The sequence below is a fragment of the Pogona vitticeps genome, chromosome 2 (assembly GCF_051106095.1).
Source record: "Pogona vitticeps strain Pit_001003342236 chromosome 2, PviZW2.1, whole genome shotgun sequence".
Classification (NCBI taxonomy): domain Eukaryota; kingdom Metazoa; phylum Chordata; class Lepidosauria; order Squamata; family Agamidae; genus Pogona; species Pogona vitticeps.
The window spans coordinates 156,086,046-156,104,056 of record NC_135784.1 but is presented as its reverse complement, the minus strand read 5'-3'; the positions used below and the strand labels follow the sequence as shown (position 1 = coordinate 156,104,056).

The following is an 18,011-nucleotide window of genomic DNA, read 5'->3' as shown; positions in this document are numbered from 1 at the left end:
GGGTATAAGCTCTTGAAAGTAGGTGTCTGTGCTCTGTGTGTGTGTGTGTGTGTGTGTGTGTGTGTGTGTGTGTGTGTGTGTGTGTGTGTGTGTGTGTGTGTGTGTGTGTGCGCGCGCGCACGCAGTATGTTATTTGATGGTGTTATATGAATAAATAAGACTGATCACACAGTGCTGATATTTAGCATATGGAATTACAGTATAAATGTTGTTAGTAGAGCTGTTGGGGGTGGGGAGTGAGACGTTCATGTTGAGGTGGTGGTTCTTGGTAACCTGTCTAGCCTTTTCTACTATATAAAAGAGATAATATGGGGGGAATCTTGTTTGGAGGTTTATATTGGCTTGAATGTAATAGCATAAATTGTGGTAGTCAATTGCTGCTGATTATTGAATTGTTGCTTGCATTCCTGACTGCCCAACAGACACACAGCTAGAAATGTGAGTGGTAACTCATGGATTGACAACGATTGAATACCACGATTTATGCAGTTACACTTCCCCTGGTGTAAATCTCTGACAGGATTCTCTCCAGTGCTTTCAAGTGGTAGATTCCACTCCTCTTGCCTTACCTTGGCCAAGGAGTTGAAAGAGTGGAATCAAAGAACAAAAGAGATGAGCTGCAATGCTGATGTTTGGAAAGCAACCCTGGTAAAATCTTACCTGTTAAATACTAAGTATATTTTTTAAGTAAGACCCAGTGTGGTATGTAGTAGATAGAGTAACAGACAAAGACTCTAGAGACAGGGTTCAAATCCCCACTCAGCCATGGAAACTTGCTGGGGGACTGGAACCGGCAAAGCCACTCCTTATCTGACTTGCCTTGAAAGCCCTATTAAGGTCGCTAGAAGTCAATGCTGACTCAACAGCACAGAACAACAACATCTTTAAATATCTCCTTTAGCCTAAACTTAATACGTATAAACACCGCCCGTACAACTTTCCACCTAGCTATGTCGTCTCTTTTAAGACCCAATGTTTAGAATACAAGAACATTAAATGTTTTTTTTTTTAATCTGAGTGAGTGTATTGCTTTGTATAAGAGATGATTAACATACAGTCCATGAACTCTATTCAGCCTCCAAGGGCCCAAATGCAGTCCGGGGTATCTCCCCAATATAACAATTTAGTTTGTTTTGTTTGCTCAGAAAGTCTCTTTATACCTTATAGGAGGTGGTGGGGGACAATTTTGCCATGTTTTGAGTCCCCGGTTGTTTGTATTTTTTGTTTTAAATGGGCTGCAAGGAGGTGCAAGGCCTTTTTCTTATTATTTATTTATTTATTTATCAATTAATTAATTTATATACCGTCCCATTAATGCCAAGGGAGTATGCTGGGTGATTTACAGGCAAAAACCAACACAGACAAACTATGGATTTTAAAATGTAATGGAAATACTGTAACAATGACCTATCATTGGCATTAAAGCCCATGACACCAACAAATTTTCACAATAAAGTGGACCAGATGGGAGGCACTCAGTCGGGGTCGAATTGAAAAACCTCCCTGAAGGGTAATGATTTAAGCTGTCTCTTAAATGAATACAGGGAGGAGGCCAGGCATAATTCCTCTGGGAGCTGCTTCTATTGCCTTGGTGCCACCACCGAGAAGGCCCTGCCTCAGGTTGATGACTTTAGGCCTCTCTCGGGGTGGCTACCCAGAGGAGCCTGACCTGAGAAGCTCTGGTGGGTTGGGTAGATGAAATTGGGGTAAGTCGCTCCACCAGGTAATGTGGTCCCAGCCCATGAAGGGCTTTATACATGAAAAGAACATTTTTTGTAATAGGGGGAATGGTTTCCCAGAAAAATCCCAGATTTTTTAATGATTAAAAAAAAAAAATCATGATTTAAATCAATTTGATTTAAGAAAATAATTGATTGATGTGGCCCTGCCGAGATACAGGGATAGGTTTGTGGATGACCCCTGAACCAATAGAGATGCCCACCCACTTTTATATTCTTTTAATTATCCCCTTGTATCACCCGAATGTCTTGATTGTCTCAACAGATTTATGAACCATCCCGCTCCAGCAAACAGTCGGTACAAACCCACTTGTTATGAGCATGCTGCTAACTGTTACACTCACGCGGTAAGTAAATGGATTTACTGGCAGTACAATTGATGGGGCATCCAAATCATTCAAATTCCCATCTGCACTAGATTTTACTAGGCTTTGTTTCATGACTGAGTGCATGCGAGTACTGGGAAGTGTCATGAATGTGGATGAAGCAGCAGAGAGAAGTGCCTGTTCTTGGAGGCCAGCAGAGCCTAATTATACAGTCCTTCCTCCTTCTGCTTAAGGCCCTTTGAAAGTAGACTCCCCCCAAACTAATGATTGCTTAAATATCATTCTGGCATTTTGGATTTACTGCCCAAGTGGATTTGACAGTCTTCTTTGAAAAAGATGGCAGCTGTGCTTTCTACTACTGTATATCTTCCATGTTAAATTGGAAGGACTGGCAAATAAGCCTGTGAGAATTATTGTCTCCTAATTTTATTTTATTTTATTTTAATTTTTTGGTGAGACCACAACTCTTGGACAGTAAAACGGACTGCCCACACTTGCCTTATGTGTTGTTAAAGAGGAGAAGCCCCAATTCTTTGTTTCTGAGCTTTATTCTGAGTAAAATATGGATATGATGAGTTTATTATTTTAAAATGTTGCGGATTTTATCTGTCAGAAATAGCTTCCCGAGTCACGTGTAAGCCGGCTTGTCTCCTAACATAGTGTGTTCCCATTGTAAACCCCCATAGGGGGCTGTTCTGTTCTGCACCAGCAGAGTTTTGTAGACAAGCATCAAGGGAAATCTCTCAAACAAATAGAATAATGCATGCCAGCTTTTTAAAAATAAAATAAAATAAAGTCCTAGGGTATTAAAGGATGAATAACTTTTGCCTTCCCTGGCTAATGGATTGATTTTCTGCTACAAAGCCTGATGGCTTACACCATCCACAGTGTTTGTATATTGGATCTGAAAAGGCGCCTGAATAAAATACGTGCTGATCAGCTTATGATTTCCAGTCACCTGTTTATCTTGGACAGTTGCCATGGGCCACGCATGATTGAAGCCCTTCATCAGGTTTTAGAGCGTTTCATAAAATAATTGGTGTATGATGTCAAGTAGCCTGTGGGGACTCAGCAGGCTCGGGAATGCCATACAACAAACACATCTTAACTAAGTTACAAAAATATTTGGGAAGTTTTACTTTGTAACTTAAAATCAATAATGTGTGTGTACATGTGTGCGCATGCAAGCACACACACACACACACACACACAATGTATGTGAAGCTCTGACAGCACTTGAAAGCCTTTTCCAAATACTATTTACCTGCAATTCTTACCACCATGTAGATCAGATTAGTATTATTCCCTATTTTACAGGGAGGCGGGAAAGGTGCAGAGAGAATGACTTGCCGAAGGCTACTTAGTGTGTTAACAGCTGAGGGGAGGTTCAAATTGGCTAGTCAAACCTCCGAACATCCGTGTTGCACCTGTAGTGTGTGTAGGGGTGCATGTGTTTAGTGTGCAGTTGGGGAAAAATGTGCAATTGAAAAAAAAACTGTAGTTGGAGACTAATAGATGTGCAGTTGCAGAAACTGAGAAAAAAATTAAGCAAGTTTTGCATAGCTATTAAGAACTGAAATGTTAGGCAGTGTCATGGAACTCAGTTTATATTAGGGTGAGGTTTGGTTTGATACTTCAACATGCCCAGACAATATTAAAATAACTTTTTCCCCCCCAAAACCAACTCTTCTTCATTTCCATCAGTACTTGAAGACCTCAGGCCCTCTATTGGCCGCAGAGTAAAATGGACAAGTTTAAGCCACCATCTTAGTTGTGCGCCTCACAGGCTCTCACCGTGAAGGCTGGAGATAAACGTACTTAATATTCACTACAACAACCATTCAGCCTGAAAATTAATGTTTGGCTTTCTGGTTTGGGGACAGGAGGGGCAGCAAGACATTTGTGCAGTTGGAAAATCTGCTTTAAAAAACAAAACAAAAAACCTTTGCACTAGTCATTACTTTTCCAAACTCCATCTTAATTTGAGGATCTTGCATCTTTCTAAAGCTCAAGCCATGCTGAAAGTGTATAGTAAATAACTGTTCCGTAAGTCAGTAGTTTAGGTATCTGTTTGCTAGAGCCAGAGGTTGGGAGTTCGATTCCCCACTGTGCCTCCTGCAAATAGAGCCAGCCTGTGTGGCCTTGGGCAAGCTGCACAGTCCCAGGATGTGCCCGAGAAGAAAAGGATAAACCTCTGCTCAGTACTCTCTACCGGGAAAACCCAGAAAAGAGGCCCCATAAGTCAGAATTGTCTTGACAAGACATCATCATCATCATCATCGTCATCATCATCGTCATCATCATCATCATCATCATCATCATCATCATCATCATCATCATCATCATCATCATCATCATCATCATCACTGCTGTTAGCCTTGGAAGTTGGATATTGGGCTGACCTATCCCTTAGCTACTCCTTAAATACAATTCATTGTGGAGGGCTTTTGTTTTAAGTGGGGGTATTATTTATACATTTGGGTGTCAGAAGTATTTGCATTACGTCCGCTGTAAGCAGTTTCTACCATTTTTGCTTGCATGAGGAACTTACAAAAGTGTTAGTTTCAGCATATTTTAATTCCAAATACAGTGAACTGTCTTGACAGTTTGGCACTGCTTTGTGGGGATTTTTTTTTTTATGAGAGTGGAGGTGGGGAAATGATACAGCAGTTCTGTAACCTTCAGCTGAAGGAAATGCTTAAAAGTTTCACTGATCAAGTTGAAGGAAGCTTCCTTTCCTACTTTTCATGATGAGGACAGAAATCTACTCATACCTGTTACCTGTAATATGCCTCAGCAGCAACTTTGTTTTAATGTCATAAAACAAGAGACACTGAAGTCCTTTGCAATGGCTCCTTTCTGAAGCCTAGGACCAGAGAGAGGAAGGAGTTTGATCTAGGTATCAGGAGCAGAAAGATTTTAAAAAAAAAAAACAGCTTGGGAGAACGACAATTCACATGTTCTATTCCTTCCCTAGTTTCTCATTGTTCCAGCCATTGTGGGGAGTGCTCTGCTTCATCGGCTTTCTGATGATCGATGGGAAAAGATAACAGCATGGATGTATGGAGTTGGTCTGTGCGCCCTCTTCATCGTTTCCACGGTGTTTCATATCATTTCATGGAAAAAGAGTCATTTAAGGTACAAAATACACACTGGTCTGGACTTCCTGATGTTGTCCTCTACACTGTGTTTTTAAGTAGGTTGCATTTTCCCTTTTCTCTTGTCAAAAAAATAACTGCTGGGATTCATTCTTGACTTCATTGTAGGTGCTTTGAGTAATACATGCTCTCAGGCACTGCTTTCTACTCATCACATACACGGGGAGACCAAAGCCCACCTTCACCTCTTGCATCATCTCTCTTAATTCTAGATGAGAAAACCCCACCTCACAGCAGAAACATTTGATTAAATAATTCCTATTCCATCCTTAGACTTGAGAGGCCTTTGGAAGCAACCTTGCCCCCCCCCGCCATGTTGGTACTAGTTTAGAGGACTCAAGAAGAACTTGGGACTGGGCCTGCCCTCGGTTCCCTAAAGCATCTTGGAGCTTATCTTGTAAGTCAGCTGCCATTTGAGAAATGAATGCCTCCAGGCACCGCAAGAATCTGAGTCCCCAAGAAGCTGTCCTAGGCCACACTTTTCTTGTTACCTGGGTGCCTTGATTTTTCTGTAGAACACCATAGCTTTTCATTAAAGATCCTAGACACGTATTCATTTACACAGATGCGCACAACTAGACTTGTAGATAAATGTATGTTGGGGGGGGGGAAAAACCACAGAGCTTAAAAAAAACTACTGTATTGAAAATCTTTAGTGACCAGCCTACAAGGCCAAAGGTAAATGTAGTGGCAAACTATGGTACAGCAGCTGTGCCCAGACATGGCACTGAACTAGCAGTGTGTTCTGCTACACATTGTGCAGCAGTGTGTAGCCTGCATAATTAAAATTGTAAGCTGTCAGGAGAGTGCATGGGGGGGGGTGCATATTAGCAGCACACTTTGCTTTTTGCTTTGCTTTCCCTCAAACTTAGTACTAATACAAGACTAGGCAGTGGGTGGTGGGCTGCATACTTTTAACATATACATATATAGCAGCGTCTTAACTTTGGATTTATGTCATGGTGCAGTTGCTTGTCTACTGTTCAAGTAAGTCTTAAAAATTGTGTGAAGGTCTTGATAATTATTAGGCATGTATTCATTTTTTTGTTTTGTTTTCTGATGTTCCCCCCCACACACACTCCAAATCTCAGGATTCTCCATTCTGAGAGTTCTAGCTGCTAGATCCTCATCTACAGACACCTAAATTGTGCTCCCTGGAGATACATAGGCCAGGATGGAAGGGCTCATGGCCTAGGATCGGGCTGCTTCTGGCCTAGCTTCTTGTTAGAAAAGGAAGTCCCAGCAAGAAATGTGGTGACTTCCTTTTCTGAGGAGAAGCTAGAACAGAACTTGGCCTTTCCTAGGCCATGAACCCTTCCAGCTGAGCTTTTCTCCAGGTGTGCACAATTTATATAACTGTCGATATGAGTCTGGCAGTTGGAAGCCCATATTCAGGTTTTGTGTAGCTTTTAGAGAAGGATGAGAAGACAAATTTGGTGGACCCTGAGGTTGCCCACCTGTATTGTATATATTGTCACTTTAAATTTATTTCTTGAAACAGGTTTAGACTGCTTTTCCAAAGTCCTTAATGCAGCATACAGCAATATAAAACACCAAACTGAAATAAAATACCATTTAGCATACAAAACCTAAAGAAACGCGACAGCATATAAAAATAATAATTTTTGCAAACTACAACAAACTTCGTATCAGTGAAAAGCCATTTGGAATAGATGGTCTGCAACCCTCCATGTTCCCAAGAGCCCACCTCTTAAAAAGAGGGGGGTCCCTAAATTGTGGGTGTGGAGAGGGAGTATACCCTAAGGCTTCCCTGCCCCCCAAAAAGCACAAAAAAGTGGGGCAAGGGCCCAGACAGCATCAGCTCTGCCATCCCAGAGCCATAATCCACACCTCTCTTCATTTCCTAGTGAATTGTTCATTGTTTGCTTTTCCATTTAGGACAATGGAGCACTGTTTCCATATATGTGACAGAGTGATGATCTATATCTTCATTGCGGCATCATATGCACCGTGGTAAGGATTAAAATGTGTGCTTTCCAGTAGGTAAAAAATGGCTGTGGCGTATTCCCATCACAGCTTTCCACTTGATGGATTGGTTGACCTAATGTGCTAGGGTTAGAAGCAGTATCGTGAAATCCTTTTTCCATTTCATAAATTGAGTCTTTTTTTTTTCCTGTCTTTGCATTTTCAACACAGTTGCTCTGACCCAGCAAGGGCAACGTGCATCCCGCAGCAGGCTTCTGCATACCCATCCTGTTTTCTGGGTCAGTGTGCATGCAAAACTGTGGGCTGTGTGCATCCATCTGGATGGTGTCCAGGGCATTTCATATATGAAATATATGATATATGATAAACCTGTAAGTCATGTTAGATATTTGAAGACAAATAAACAACATTACAAAATCATGTATTGCTTGCTAGCAGGAGCCATTTTTAAAAGCAATTGCAATCAAATGTAAAAGTAAAAAATGAGGTATGAATCTATGCAGACTCTGGTATTTTGATTTTACTGAATTGATTTCATCTCCATAGAGGAAAATAATAAATAGATCTTAAATCGTGAGCTTCGAAAATCTAATAGCAGATTTATTTTCTGCTATTAGATTTTCTATCTTTGCCTTTCTCTCTCCAGTGCCCAACTAGCTTTCTTGAGAGAATTGTAATCATTTTGTGGTATCTGTGAAAAGAATATTGTAATATCACCGACATGTTGTCATCTTTAGAAGTCACTTTAATGCTTTTTAGGTTAAATCTTCGTGAACTTGGACCTCTGGCATCCCATATGCGTTGGTTTATCTGGCTGATGGCTGCAGGAGGAGCCACTTACGTATTTCTCTACCATGAAAAGTAAGAATAAGAAAAATAATGTTTTTGTCCTTATATTGGATTGTTTTCTCCTGTTGATTAACTTTGCCACTATAATGTAACTATATAATATAACATTAGCATAGAGTCTTTAGATACAGACTCTATGCTAATGTAAAAATGTACCGTGGCTTAGGAATGGAGAGCAGATGAAGAGATGATAGGATGAGCAACACGTGGTCCTCCTGCTGAAGTTGTACTGAAGGTCCAGTAGCTGTTTTTGGCTACAGCTGATATAGGCTGCAGACCAGCAACATCTAGAGGGCTTTTTAATCCCTGATTTAGACTGAGGCTCAGATATAAAATGCAGGAGTGTTCTGGATCTTGCAGGTGAATTTAGGGAACAGATCTGGGGGGGGGGGGGAGAAGACAGAGATCCATGGCCTTATCCCAATTTCTGAACCATGGTTATTAGCACAGAATACCTAATGTGTTTATTTGCTTAAGAACTTAGAATTCTTAAGCAATGCACAAAACCAGAAGGTTGCCAAACTCATCCTGACTTGGGAAGAAACATTTTATATTTAGTGATGTGTCTTCTCCTTAACTAATTGTTACAGATAGTGACTGTAATGCCATGAAAACAGAAACAGTGGCTTTTTCTGACTAGAAGCCAACTTTAAAATATTCACTTCTTCCTTTTGAGAAAAGCAGTCTTTGGCTCAGCTATTAAATTAGCTTTTCTAAACTGCCTCTCAGCATATCAACACTAGGCCTATAACGAGTGCATAGCAAATGACTGTGTCTCACTTTTCAGATTCCCTTTTGATAAATAATTCAAGTTGCATTTTGTACGAGTGGGTGAGGAGGGCCTGGATTTCTGTCAAGCAAATAGAATTTGGGGAGTGTAGTCTGTCTTGGATTCCAGTGAGTGGAGCCAGCCTGCACTCTTCCGGTATTTAACATTTATCCTTTCTATCGAGATCAATGTCTTTAAAAATTCTAGTCATAACAGCAGGAGGGAAGCAGATTCTTTAATTAAAGTATGTGGTCCCTTCCTTGCCACCCAGACAAAATACTTTCTATGTGTCCTTATGCTTTCTTTCTTTCTTCTTCTGGTCTGTAGAAAAGAGACATCTACTTTGTTAACTTATGGTTAGATTTGTTTGCTTTTTTATATATGGGTATGTTCGAAAGCCCTCCCTTTGAATGGCTATGAGATATTGCACTTTCTCCAACTGCTCATAATGGAAAGGCTGATCAGCAGGAACCCTTCTCATTTTAGGGAAGTCCAATGCAGACGTAAAAATAAGGCACCTATGAATGTTTCTTTAAAAACACCTGCTTATGAAGAAACTGGAATTATGGGGAAGGTAGACATGTTAGACCATTGCAGCAAACAAGATGGTGTGACACTTAAAAATTAAAACATGTTATTTGATGTAATTATGTATCTAATGAAGTGGGGTACAGTTCACACAAGCGTATCTATCCCAAATAAAACTTACTAGCTGTGCGTGAAGATAATGTTTCCTGTAGGATTCTCATACACTTTTCATTTTTGTAGGTATAAAATTGTAGAGCTTTTCTTCTATCTAGCAATGGGCTTTTCTCCTGCACTAGTCGTGACTTCCATGGTAAGAAACGCTTGATTGCTAGAGAACAGTTTCTATTATTAATAAAATGTTTTTTTAAACCATAATTGTTATATGTGTTAATATCCTTGGTACTGAAAAGAGTATTTGCATTTCCTCAGCTGTTTGTTGACTTTTTTTCCACACCTGAGAATAATCTTAAGTGCTCTCTTGAGAAGCAGGCGCCATCTTAAAGCATTCTGTTTAACAAGGCATAGTTATTACCTAGCCCTCAAGGGGTTTTAGATCTAAGTATGTCCTATAGATATCTATACTTTAGATGAATCTTATACTTTTAATGATGATAGATAAGCAGTGTTTGCCCACATGTGCAAGCGGAATTCATGTTGTTAAAAAGAATATACACGTACAAAAGGTCTGAGTACAGCATGTTAGTTTACCACTGATGGAAACTGAAAGGGCGTAGATGGGAGACAAAGTACACCTTTATTGTTTTGGACCAGCAGCTTGCATTCAAAACCATGTTAAAACAAAGCTTTTCTATCCAGCCAACATGGCTAGTGATTACAGGGAGATCAATCTTCCTGGCCTCTGAGAATGTAAGGAGGTGAGAAGATATAGGGCTGAAATATACAAGTTTCCCCAAGGGTGCAAGTTTCTTTAGAAGAAAAGGCAGTGGCAGGGAGTTAATAGAGCAGGCTGTATCTCTCACTCCAGGCAGAACACTTTTAAACCAAAAAAAAGAGGTGTCTTTTAACCTTGTTTTCACTCCAAAGAAGTGAATGAGGATTGCTAGGAAGTGGTGATTTACTGGTGCTGCTTCAACAGCTTCCCAGCTCCAGTGCTCACCAACCCTCAGTGGCTTGTTCCTTTTTCCACTTAGAAATGCTCTTACTGGAGAGAAACAGCAATTCAGAGCAGGGTAAAAATTAGCACCTCTCTCTCTCCATGCCAACCAGCACTCCGGAAATGGCTTTTCTGGTTTCAAACATCCTTTTTGACATATTGTTATAATATTTAGTTTAACCCTTGTGGTGATTCACAAAGGTATTTGGGTTATGATCCTGGATACTTGAGGTGACTGTGGTAGGAACAGGACTTAACAGAAGTAATGAGACCCTGAAAAGAATGTGAAATTTTTAATGCTCCTGTGAAAAAGAACTGTCTCTTGCATCATTTAGAAGATACTAATGTTGGACAGCTGACCTAGGTTTCCAGAGGTGCAACATGTGAAAGGAAGACCTTTGGCAAATTTGTTCTGTTACTCATGTTATCATGCAATTGCTGCATGAATGCTTTCAGACAAAGTAATACATGAATCTGAAAAAAAAAAGGCAGCCTGGTTTTAGTAAAGTAAGATGTAACACAATGAAGCTTTGTGGTTCTTTGTTCAACATACCAGATGTTAGAACAAAACTCGTAAGTGCTTCCTTGTCCTTTGGCCAGTGCTTTCTCACTAGCTTTTAAGCAGTCCATTCTTATAATGTTAACAAACCTCTTTTGGTTGGCCAGGTCCTCAAAAGTAAAATCAATTAATTTTGCCCCCTGCACGTTCATTCAGTTAAATGTCCATTAGACTGTGGCACAAGATTTTTGTTGGACTGACACAGAGGCTCCTCCACATTGAGATATAATCCCAGGAAAGACAAGAACAATGTTTTTTAGAAAATGTGTTGGAGGAACCTGACATTGAATCTCTCCAGGAAAGGACGTAAGCAAAATCTAAATGAAACAGAACATGCCCATCAACAGAACCGCAAATGAAATATAATAGAAGTAAATGTCAAGAGATCCAACACTGGGGCAATAAATCTTAAACTTCCCATAAACAGATATGGGTTCTGATTTGGCTGTGATTCTTTGGAATATATTTTGGGGGTTGTGGCTTCTAGTTTGGGGGGAGGAGTCAGTTCAATATGTGTATCAGGAGTGAAAAAGCCTAGTTTTTTTGTCTGTTGTGATTAGCAAGGAAGTTAAAACAGCCACTATTGTGCTACCTCTGCATAATGTTAGCTGTGTTTAGAATGGTGTGTACTGTTGAGTTAATACTTTTATTAGGATAATCAACACAGTGCAAAGAACTGTGCAGACTTTCAAGATTAACAGGTCTCTCCTTCTGTCAAAATGTTATTGATGTATGGAGGGAGGAGAGAGGTTTAGTCTTAAAGGCAACATAATCTGCATGGTCTCTTGAGAGGTTGAAGGAAGGCTCTCTTCATCTTCAAGGAGAGCTTAGCAAGTGATGCAGCAGGGTTTACGTTTCACCCATGGTAGCCCGTAGACTTTCTGGGAGCAGGAAAGATTAAAAAAAAAAGAATGGCTCTTCGTCTTAGAGAATGTAAGAATGTCATTATTAGCTTGTATTATGTGTTATTCAGCTAGTCTGTGCCTGAACCTTTGGTCCCAAGAAGACAGGTCTTCCCTTAAACTTTTGACCATCCTTCAGTGTTCAACTATTTCTCAGAAATCAAACATTGTGTGTTTTCTGTTTCTCTACAGAGTAACACTGACGGACTACAAGAGGTTGCCTGGGGAGGTCTGATTTATTGCATGGGGGTGATCTTCTTCAAGTGTGATGGAGTGATCCCGTTTGCCCATGCCATCTGGCATCTGTTCGTCGCTACTGCGGCGGCAGTTCATTATTATGCTATCTGGAAGTATCTTTACAGGAGCCCTGCAGATATCATCCGTCATTTATGATATTAAACACAAATACGCACGCACAGCATGCGCGCAGACACACACACACTTCTGCAGGCTACTCTGTGCCTCCGACTCAGTATTATTTGGGTAATAGAAATTCTGAGGAAGTGGGTCAAAATATTGCACGGGGACCGGGGGGGGGGGGTAAATGCACTGACTCTGATTTCTGAACACATTTACTGTGAACTGGAGTGATAAAAATGTTTCCTAGAATCACTGTTTATCTGTCAAGTGCTGGGCACATTAGTTCTCTGAAACTTTTCCTTGGGTAGCCCCTATTGGAATGAATAGGAATCAGGCCAAGAGAAGACGATGCATCTCCTATTCATTTCAGTGTGGCTTGCACACAGGTAATTCCCTTTGTTATTGCATCCACCATCATTATCGGGGGCTACTATCCAGCACACATATTGGGAGGAGACATTTTGGTTGAAAACATCATGCTGCATTATAAATAGTCTATTCCACATTTACAGGGAAAACAGCATAAAAATGTTTGGTGGCCTGATGTTTACAAATCCTTTGTGTCTGGTTGTGTGTTTTTTTAAAATGTATTTAATGGATTTAATTTCTGCAATGTTACATTTCTGCATTTTAAATGACAGCTTTAAATTGTAGCAGTTAATGCATTAGCAAAGACCCAGTTCCCCTTTCTTGGGGGGTGGGGGTGGGGGGAAAGGTTGCTTTCTACCACTTTTTCGGGAACTATTTGATAACACAGAAGACACAGATAGATAGGTTTTATCTCTCCCCCACGAATCAATTGTACTAATGTAACTTTTTATATTTTAAAAGGAACTTTTTAAACAGAACTTTAGAAATGCACACAGCCTACATTTCTGCTGTTTTACCTACAATGAAACTGCAAGTTACATTCCAGATTCTGTCCTGATACTGTACTATACCTCAATTAAAAGCTTTTATTAAAAGGCTGTGATTGATAATTAGGAATTCCAAAATTGGCTTTGCTGAGTCTTAACTTGCTACCCTTTGTGGTAAACTGAACTGTCTAATTTGGGGTTGTTTTTTTTTAAGCATACCAATAGTTCTAGCTGACACATGGAATTCATCATGCTATGCCATTTCTAGAGGCAGATGTGTTGCATACCCAAGAAGGCTCTCCAGAAATGGTGGCTCTAGTCCTTCATGTGGCCAGCAGCTAAGAACTGTAAAAAATAATCTGAATTACTCTCAAGCAACAGTAATGTTGTAGGTGTGTTAAGACATTTTGGTGCTTAAATGACGCTTACAGTGCAATCCTATGCACAGTGAGAAATAAGTCTCACGATGTTCATTCAGACTTACTCGAGTGCATCTCTAGAATGTTCAAGACAGCTAGTTTAGGCCACTAATTCTTGTTGGGTATAAATCGGTGACATCTATCATTTTTTTAAAAAAAAAACACTTTATCCTAATACTTGCTGATAAGTTTTGAGTATTAATAGTTTAATTAATTCATCCTGCACCCAAATGGCCTTTTCAGGGAGGGAAGCTTGCTAGGTCTCGTCAGTCTGGGACATAAAGTAGGGAAACTGGGCATCTGGGACAATGAAATTTGGTAGCAATTTTACAGTAGAAAACATGCATCAAATGTTAGACTCTTTTTTGTAATGATCGGTGTCCGGTTACTGTAGTGTGTCCCACTGTACTATGAATGTCTTATATTAAGATTGAATTTATTCTTTTTTCTAACTTGCTGTTTTTCATATCAGTGTTTTAAACAAAAGAAATCAAACACGTTGCCTTTTTCAGATATTACTCTGGATATTTTGCCTGTCAAAACAGTAGATCTGTACTATAGAAATGATGTTGGGGGCAAGAGGTTTTCCCTTGAGGTGATGTATAATCTCCACTCAACTTGTTAAGTGGTTTTGTTTATATTTTAGAATGAGGTGCATTTGTATACAATTTTGCAGGATGCGGCAAATGCTTGTGTTAAAATAACTTGGTTTCCATGTAGTATTAGCTGATGACTTGCACAGTTGTTGTCCCACTCCAGAGACACATCTGAGCTCTTCAGGGCACCAAGATATACATTAGTGTTCTGAAGAAGCAGTAGTTACTCCACTGGAGTCAGTATGGCACATATTCTGCATTCACACTATCGCACAGAATGGAGGGGTTCACAAAGTTCTAAGCAGAGCTCTGGAAGACCTTGGTGGGGCTAGAACAGATTTCTTTGAGTTAGTGTGCAAATAAAACATCAGAATAGAAGATATTTACTGTGACAGTCCTGGAACTTCTGAATGTTGTCTGTTGTCTTTGTTGTCTCCCCTTTAAAAAAAAAAACCCTAATGTGATCGTCTTTGAATATATTCACTTTTTGTGCATTCTTGTATTCAAGTACAGTATTGTTCTGACCACTAAAATATATGTAAAGCTTTCCACATTTGTCAAAACTTGCTCCAATTAATTCTGCTACTTTTGTGGGAATTACTCTTTTTACTGTGTTGGTTTTTAAGGGTGAAAGCATTTTGTTTTGGGTTTTTTAAAAACAACAATAACTAAACTCGCCAAATATATTTTTGTTTCTGTCTTGTCCCCAAAGGTATAAATGTACTAGAGTAATGCAAATAAACATTTTGTGCAATTTGGAGTCATGTTAATGAATTTTGTGCTTGTTAGTTTGAAGAGGACTCACCGCTGTTCCTTCATCATGGATAAGACACAGCAATCAAGACTGTGGCCATAATCCAGACTAGCCATGAATCTTGTTTCATGCACTCAGCATCATTTCATTTCTGTGATGTAATGTAGATGTGTGGGTGCTTGCTGTTAAATTGACTTTGTGCAGCCATAGTGGGACTCAAACAGATTCTTAAAGTCCGTTAGACCAGTGGTTCTTAACCTTTGTTACTCGGATGTTTTTGAACTGCAACTCCCAGAAACCCCAGCCAGCATAGTTGGTGGTGAAGGCTTCTGGGAGTTGCAGTCCAAAACTCCTGAGTAACCCAAGGTTAAGAACCAATGCGTTAGATCACAGCCTGTATCTACAGTCCAAAAGAGAGGAGATATGATACTTAACTTGACAGTTCTGATATTTTACCTTGTGGCGTTCACCCTCGTGCCCCCTTGCTTGACTGTCAAACTCTGAGCACACGAAGGCAAACAATCCCCTCTTTTACACTACTGCCACCAGGTGATCACTAAATCACCATTACTTCAGGAAGATGAAGATTCACGTCCACACTTCAAAGTCTTTTAAATATAACTTTTGTTTGTTGATTACAGAAATTGATAGTGATTAACAACAATCTACTGTTTGATAATACACTCCTAACATGGTGCTGCGAGTTAAACAGCAGAAGCCTCTGTGCTGTAAGGTCTGTAGATCTTCAGCTGTAAGATCGCATCCACGTGACAGAGTGAGCACCCGTCGCTTGTCCCAGCTCCCGCTAACCTAGTGGTTCGAAAGCATGCAAATGCGAGTAGATAAATAGGGACCACCTCAGTGGGAAGGTAACAGCATTCCGTGTCTAAGTCACACTGGCCATGTGACCACGGAAGATTGTCTTCAGACAAAATGCTGGCTCTATGGCTTGGAAACGAGGATGAGCACCGCCCCCTAGAGTCAAACACAACTGGAAAAAAATGTCAAGGGGAACCTTTACCTTTAACTCTAATCACTCCTCAGATTTCCCCAAACTCCACACTCTATCTCCTTCTCCACTCTCTCATGCTACGCATCTCTGACTCGCTCCCTCTCAGGCTCCGCCTCTTATAACATCTCTCTTGGCTCCGCCTCTCAGCAACATGAATATGCATGAACAATTAACATAACCAAACATGAACTATTGACATCATAAAGGGGAACACTACAGACCCCTCCCCTTAAATATGTTTGTTTGGGAGGGGAAACACGGTTTTCTTCCTAAACAAACAGGGACAATTCTATAACTTACGTAACATTTATCACAGTTCTATAGGTCATATCACATTCAGTATAACAATTACCATTCCTATTACTCTAAACATTTTACTACTATTCAATAATATACTTTACCTTATCATTTACATGTAACCTTTTCAACCATACAAAAATCACAATCATGAAATTTTTACATAAATAAACTGTGAATCATAGTCCATTTCAGTTTATAATAAAAAGTCCTTGAATCGTTCTGCACATTTCTGTCCATCAGTTCAATTTTTCATCACCTTTACAAACAGAACATTTATAATACAATATCAGCTTGGGTTATCCACCCCCATCAGTCATTGGGCTTTCGGGGCACGATCTGAGTCTCTGTTGTAAAGGCAAAATTTGCAAACTCCAAGTCTCTTCCTTTACTGTAGTAGTCTGGCACACTGTGGACTGGTCCGGATGTTGTCATCTCCTTCAGCTGGACACACCTCTGCTGGCACTCAGGAGTCCCTCTGTCAACCACTGGCTCCTTCCTCCACAATCTTTTCCATCGACTGGCGGTCATCGGCCACTCAGTTGACCACAGGATGTCGTCTGCTGGTCGTTTTATAGTGACATCAGCTTTAAGTCTGACTTGGGGCTTCACTTGCTCAGCTAGGAAAAGTGTAGGCAGTTCCCTCTTCTCCTCCCGAACATCTTTAGATGCATCCGTCTTTAAGGCATCAGGGCTTACATCTTCCTCCTCACTCACACATTCACTCAAAGGTATTTTTATTACAATGTTTTCCCTATGTGGGGGACCACTATCATGGGTCACTTTAAGACTCAGGTGAGTGTCGTTTAAGTGCAGTCTTAAACGATTGGTTTGTTTTAGATGCACTGAGTGTGTTATCTGATTCTATTCATTCATAGATAAGCTAGGTAGGGGTTTGTCTTGCAAGGTCTTAAGGTCTACTTGTTCCTCCCTTGGCAAAAGCAATTCTCTCCCCTCTATAGTTCTCAGTTCTACTACTTGGTCCTCAGGACAGAATACTCTTTCCTGGGTCTCATTCAAGCCTTTCTCTTTTCCAGGAGTACTTCCAAAGTTTGGCTCTGCCACTTCTAAGGATCTTTTCCCTATATAACAGCTCCTTATCCAGGCAAGACCTTTGAGGGCATTCAGGAGATAATAAAGTGGGTGTACTGGTGGCTGTTTCAAAGCAACTCACCAAGCTGAAGTCTTCCTTCTGCTCCTGGGCAAATTTATTTTTTATTGGGCTTCAGTAGTGTGTGCTCAGCTTCAGCACCACTATTAAGCTGGGTATCCAAGGAAACCTCTCTCTCCAGGCCTTCCCCTGCTACTGTATCCAATTCTGCTGCAGTGGGTGATGTTTGGCCCTACTTTGAGTGTGTAAGCACAAAAACACTCTTGACATGCTCTATTAAGTCCCAACCGATTAGAAAAGCAGCTGGTATTTCATCTGAAACTGCCACCTGCCACTTTCCAGTCCAGTTCCCATAGTTTATATGAACCTCTGCCACTTTCAGCACTACAGATTCTTTCCCAATTCCTTTTAAGGTCATACTTCTTCCTGGGATTATGTCATCCTGGGCTATCAAATCAGAATGTACTATAGAAATTTGAGATCCTGTGTCCCTTATATAGCAATGTATTTCTTTCCTCCCACTAATATCTCTTCACCAGCATTTTTGAGAGGGGTATTATCGTTTTTTATATAAAAACACTGGACTATAGGAGCTACAGGAATGTCTCCTTGCTCAGTTGCTGTGGTTGCCATGGAGACAGAACCTTGGCCATGGTTTCCCTCAGAGGCCTCTACAATTCCCACGCAGTATACAGTGGTGCCTCGCATAGCAAC

General features: G+C 40.4%; 1 protein-coding gene across 6 annotated transcripts in view; it reads left to right on the top strand.

The window, feature by feature from the left end:
- Nucleotides 1-14,883, top strand: part of MMD (monocyte to macrophage differentiation associated) — a 75,325-nt gene extending 60,442 nt beyond the window's left edge. For 5 of the 6 annotated variants that reach the window (XM_072990931.2, XM_072990930.2, XM_020783918.3 and 2 more), the window contains 6 exons: nt 2,005-2,086; nt 5,043-5,203; nt 7,123-7,197; nt 7,930-8,031; nt 9,557-9,626; nt 12,084-14,883. In XM_072990931.2, the coding sequence (XP_072847032.2) occupies nt 2,005-2,086; nt 5,043-5,203; nt 7,123-7,197; nt 7,930-8,031; nt 9,557-9,626; nt 12,084-12,284 (691 nt within the window). In that variant the 3' untranslated portion in view covers nt 12,285-14,883. Of the gene's footprint in view, nt 1-420; nt 649-2,004; nt 2,087-5,042; nt 5,204-7,122; nt 7,198-7,929; nt 8,032-9,556; nt 9,627-12,083 lie in introns of those variants that run through there. The other variant, XM_020783936.3, reaches the window with a different exon arrangement.
- The last annotated feature ends 3,128 nt before the right edge of the window (nt 14,884-18,011 follow it).